Source organism: Brassica oleracea, chromosome C9 (genome assembly GCF_000695525.1).
Source record: "Brassica oleracea var. oleracea cultivar TO1000 chromosome C9, BOL, whole genome shotgun sequence".
NCBI lineage: Eukaryota > Viridiplantae > Streptophyta > Magnoliopsida > Brassicales > Brassicaceae > Brassica > Brassica oleracea.
In genome coordinates this window covers 21772763-21778672 of record NC_027756.1, presented here as the reverse complement: position 1 = coordinate 21778672, position 5910 = coordinate 21772763, and the positions used below count along the sequence as shown (strand labels likewise).

The following is a 5910-nucleotide window of genomic DNA, read 5'->3' as shown; positions in this document are numbered from 1 at the left end:
TGAAAATAATATGTTTTTCCTAAAATCCTAAATAAAAGATATTTGTAAAATATTTTTTTCCTTTATTAATCTTAACCAAATAAGTTTTTTTTAAATCCTGACAAAAGAGAAATGTAAAATTTTATTTAATAGTAATTCTCATTTTTAAAATTTAATGAAAAAACATGATACTAAAATGATTTAGTTAACAAAGAAAAAATGTTAAAATATTAGTGATATTTAAAAAAAAAATGAATTATGAAAATAGCAACTTTTTAAAATAGTTAATATTAACTAAATATTTATTTGGTAGTAATTTTATTTTTCTAAATCCTAGACAAAATAAATTTGTAAAAGATTATGCAATATTAATTTCCTTTTCTAAAACTCTTAAAAAAACTGTAAAAGTATTTAATAGTTTTTTTATATTCAATAATCATAAACAAGAGATTTTAATCATATTTTTAAGTCCTAACCAAAATGAAATTGCATAAATTTATTTGGTAATGTGTTTTAAGAGAGAATTTGATGATGATCATGATACCAAAAATTATTTAATTAACAAAAGAAGTGTAAAAATAGTATTGATAAAAATTGTAAAATAATAATTTAAAATTATTTAATAGTAACTAGAAATAATAATTTGATAACAATTTAATTTTCTGAAATTCTAAACCGAAGATAATTGTAAAAGGTTATATGATAGTAATCTTCCTTTTCGAAAATCCTAAACACAAAATGTAATCGAGTATTTGATTTATTTTTTAATTTTAAATACAAAGGAGCCTTTTTTAAAAAAATCTTAACAATTTTTTTTCAAATTATTTAATTATAATTTTTACAAAATTGTTAACAAGTATGATGTTAAAACTATTTAATTAAGAAAAAAAAAATTAAGATGTTGTCATAATTGGTATTTATATGTGTTTGGTCATACGAAAATCAGACACATGTTTGATCGTAAGAAAAATCAAAGACATGTGTCATATATATTTTCATTTTTGGTGATAAGAAATAAATTATTATTATTGTCACCGTAAGTGATCTTTATATGTGTTTTGTCAAAAACAAATCAAGATCCTTCGTCATCTTATTACATTTTTTTGTTTTTACTATGTAATATTTTTCTACTTCAATTTTTAATTAAAATGTTATTATGGAATATATCATTAAGAAATAATGAATTAAAAAAATTATTAAACATCAGATAAGTTTAATAAAATATTAAATTAGTACATAAATTTCTTTATAAAGTTGTCATTGATTCAACTGGTCTTATTTAACTTTCAATTTTTTTGTCTTTCCAATTCTTAATTCGGGTTGGGTTCGGTTTAAATTTATAGGTATGGGTATTTTTTTCTACCCCTAAATACAAAGTTGATAACAATTCACGTATGCACAATGATTATAAAAATACAAATATTAATTGTAACTTATGTGTAAAAACGAGTTCTATAAAATAAGTCTCACACAACATATGCAAACACAATCCCAAAAGTACAATAAAATTATTTCTTATTTTTATTTTTTTTTAGTAAATTAAAACATCAAACAAAACTCGTTGCAACGCACGGACGGATATCTAGTTGTATAAATAAAGTCATATAAAAGTCCATATATTTATCTCTGCATATTAGCTATATTTTCATAAAAACTCAAATAAAAGAGAAAAAGAATAATTGAATTTTTTTAAATAAGTTTTAATAAAACAAAAATTATTCAACATGCTTACGAGCTTATAATTATTTTCTGATATTGAATTTTAATAATTTCAAAATTGTAGTCATCAAAAACAATAAAAAAACTACAAATTTGTCTAATAATTTATATAGCATAGACATAAAATATATATACTCAAATACAAAATATAAAATAATCTAAATTAAATTAATATATATGGAAAAAATATTCGGTATAGTCCTGGGAAAATCTTTAGTATATGTGAATTAATGATGTAGGGTGGCAAAGTATAAAACTGCAAATTATCTATATAGTATTTTTAATAATTTATAATACCATTATAAATAATTGTTTAAAAGAATTTTTTAACTAAAATCACAATATTTTTTTATATCACTAAAATCATCTAAAACTTATTATAATCAATCAGAATTCTAAATATTAGATTAATACAGCCTCGAACAGAATTCTGAAAGGACACAAAAGAAACTGATGATGAAAGATCTTCTCTTAAGGCCATATGAAGAATATCCACTGAACAAAACTCTTTTAGGTTACACATGAATAAACAAATGAAATTCATTAAAATTCAAATTACTCCAAATTCAAAATATTAGATTGAATACATCCCTCAAACAACCTCTTGGCCTAAAAAAAAATAATCTTTGTGTAAGAACACAAGAAAGTGATGACTGAAATATTTTTTTAAGCCATATGAAGAATATCCGCTGAACAAAACTTTTTTTCGGTTACATATGAATGAACAAATGAACCTGTACAAGATATATGAATCTCACAATCTGCAAATAACATCAACAATGGGGTTTATTTTAGGAAAAAAGAATCTGACCTTTCTGCTAACTTCAACAAAACAAATATGAATCATGGAGACATGAGTTTTGGTTCTCATAAGGCCACAGCTCTGCCGTATGAACTTTCAAAACTCTTCAGCTCAAAGCACGGTTCAGGAACCACTGATTCTGAAGAACCCTCCACATACGAGCATCGCCAAGAATCATCATCATCAGGAGAATCCGAGCTCATTGACAGAGAGATATTCGATAGCAAAACCGAGGTGAAAGGAGACTCTTTAGTTCCAAAAAACTCTCCTGCTATACTTATGTTCTCTCCAACAATGTCATGTAACATGATGTGACTCACTAGCGGGTAAGCATTTGCATCGAAACCAGAGTCCGGGTGAGTTCCAAAGCTACCATTTGCTAGAAACGCAGTACCAACGTTGACCATGTTGATGTTTGAAACATCAATCTCTTTCATGTAACCTCCTCTTCCTTTTGTTGTTCTAAAGGCAACTCCGGATACCGAGTTGCGTATGTGAGCATCTCGGACCATGACGTCAGATATGCCACCAGACATTTCACTTCCAAAGGAAATGGAGGAACCAGAAGCTGCTTGGAGGTAAACGTTTTGTATCTGGACATTTGCAGTAGGTCTTGCATAGGATATACCGTATTCGTCCCAACCACTTTTTAGGGAGATGGCATCATAGCCCATGTTGATGCTAGAATCTTGGATGCACACATTATCAGAAGAATCTGAAAGAAGCAAAAGAGAAGGTTTCATTTGGAAAAGCAAACTCAAACAAGTGAAGCCATATCATTTTCACTAGGCAGAAATCTTGTGAACAGAATGCCAATTAACATCGGAAAAAGCAAAGAAACTTAAGAGAGCAAAATATAATTGAGTCAAATATCCGTTTAGAGTTTGTATATTGAATAATTTACAATCTCTTAGATCTATTTTATATTAGACTTAAAACCCGATATTCTTTTTCCCTTTAGAAACATTATCTCATTGAATTTTTTTTTCCTAATCCTAAAATGTAAACTAATGTGGTATTTTATTGGTATGTGGCCTTTTACCGGTGCACAGAGATTTAAGTCACTTCAAGAATCAACAAAAAACACAAAACAACTAACCGGGGACAATGCCGATGGTATAAGGAGATTCTGGAGAAGTAGTAGCTGTTACTTTATTTATGTACACATGGCTGCACAATATGAGTGACCAGAGTCAAGATTCTACTAAACCAAAAGGAGCTATATTGATAAGAACGGGAGTTTCAGACACTATTTTTACCTACAATAAACCGAGTGGATAGTATAAGCAGGAGCATTCAAGAACGTAAGATTTGAGACAATGACATTTTCAGAAGAGACAAACTCGACGAGATGCGGTCTACTGTGCTTCAAAGAATGAGAATTAAACCGATCCCACCAAAGCAGGCCTTGCCCATCTATAGTACCGTTATCACCTAAAAAACCGAGAAAACATGGAAATGTAACGGTGAGTTTTTTTTTATTTAGCATTAACAAACAAACAAAATGAAGTGAAAGGTTCAAATCATGTGTAACCTGTCACTACTACATCATGCAGCATATAGCCGTTTATTAAACTCATGTATCTCCTCCCAGGTAGATCAATGCCTCGTCCATATGATGGTAACGGATCCACAACTTGCCAATGCAATGGATCCTTTATACAGAGAGACAAAATGAAAAACACAAATTCATAAATGTTCTTATTAATTAGGCGGGCGTCTAGACCGATTTTTTAAGCGCATTGACCGATTTCTAGAAAAATTGTTTCGTTTAGGTCTGATTTGCCGACCCAATAGAAACAGACTTTGATTCAAACCATCAGAAAAAAGACATGAATCTTTGCATCTAATCAAGAACCTCTATGAAACAGTGAAGCCAAACAAACTCTGGTCTTACTCTTTAGAATGATCAAAGCTTTAGACTAAGAGAGGAGGAGAAGGAGGCAAACCTGGGAGGCGAGAATGACGGCGTCTTTTTCAAGAAAGAGAGTGAGATGACTGGTGAGATTGAAACTTCCGGTGAGCCACCGTCCAGGAGGAACATAAAGCTGAGCACCACCTTTATCAGCAAAAGACTTTAGATAGAAGACAGCGTTCTGAAACGCAATTGTGTTCAACGTTTTCCCATCTCCCACAGCACCAAACTCCAGAATCGAGACACTGTGTGGTCTCGTGTTGGGTCTCCGACCAAGATCGCATACGTTTCCGGCGCCGTGACTCTGAATCAGACAGCTCAATGCCAGCAGCAAAACTAATGCCACCTGCCAAAAAACATACAAAAAGAAATCATATCAGAATACTCTGATTCCAAAGTTCAGATCCAAGAAAGTAAATATTTTTCCAACGGATCCATCGAAATGACGGAGACCCAGAAACCGAGAAACCAAAACGATTGATGGGTTTGACTTATAAGCTTCAACTAGAATTCAATCTTGGACAAGACAGGGGAAGAAGGACAAGAGACTTAAGAAACAAAAAACATAATAAGAACACGTACTTACTGGCATCTTTATTTGTAACGAAACAGAAAGCTGTCTGAAAACGGAACTGAAAGAAAAGCTGTCCGAAAAGAGAAGAACTTTTCGCGCCAAGTGCAACCTGATATTGAGAAAAAAAGCAGAAGAAGAGAGAAAGGAGAAGAGTTATTGACCACAGAGGAGAAGTTTTTCTTTTTGTTTTGATTGGAAGAAGAGTATAAATGATAGTGGACAAAGACTGAGTTATTATATTTTTTTAATAGAATAAAATAATTTTCTACCAAGAATAAATAAGCAAAATAAGGTAGGGAAAGATTTAACGCCAAAATGACAGCCTTTTTTATGCGAATAAACATTATTGGGGGATAGAATAATAATAATAAAATAATAGAATTGAGTAATTTTTAATGAACTCAATTTTAATTAGCATTAATTCCCACTAATTTGCAGTCAATACATGTTAGTGTGTGTACTAGCAGGTTTAAGAATAATCGTAACGTATTATCACCGACGGCTCTTCGTAACACACCGGGGAGATCGAGAGCCGAGAGGGAGAGAACGACATTTTGTTCTTCTCTTCTTACAAAAAAAGATATAGAAGAAAAAAATGAGACAAAACTGGTTGTCTGAATTCTGAAAATGATATTTTTGTTATAAATTAAGCATTGAAATGATCATCCACTTCTTTACCAAACTCAAGCACTATGATCATCCACTCCTTTACCAACTCAAGCACTATGATCATCTACTCATCAAGCATTATGATCACCCACTCATTTACCAAATTAAGCACTATCTTTGTTATTTTATGTATTGTTGTTCACTATAAATACCATCACTCATCTCACTCTTTTGTACACCATAAACAAGAACAAGAGTTTATAATCAAAGAACCATTACATCTTCTTCTTCTTCCTTATAATAAACTCTCTC

General features: G+C 30.6%; 1 protein-coding gene across 1 annotated transcript; it reads right to left on the bottom strand.

The window, feature by feature from the left end:
- Nucleotides 1–2348: 2348 nt before the first annotated feature.
- On the bottom strand, nt 2349–5169 carry LOC106313336 (probable polygalacturonase). The gene is made up of 6 exons (XM_013751130.1): nt 5002–5169; nt 4450–4761; nt 4035–4155; nt 3760–3934; nt 3600–3670; nt 2349–3215 (listed from the first exon to the last, which is right to left on the bottom strand). Exons 1-6 carry the CDS (start codon nt 5005–5007, stop codon nt 2566–2568), a joined length of 1335 nt encoding a protein of 444 aa, XP_013606584.1. The 5' UTR covers nt 5008–5169; the 3' UTR covers nt 2349–2565.
- Nucleotides 5170–5910: the final 741 nt, after the last annotated feature.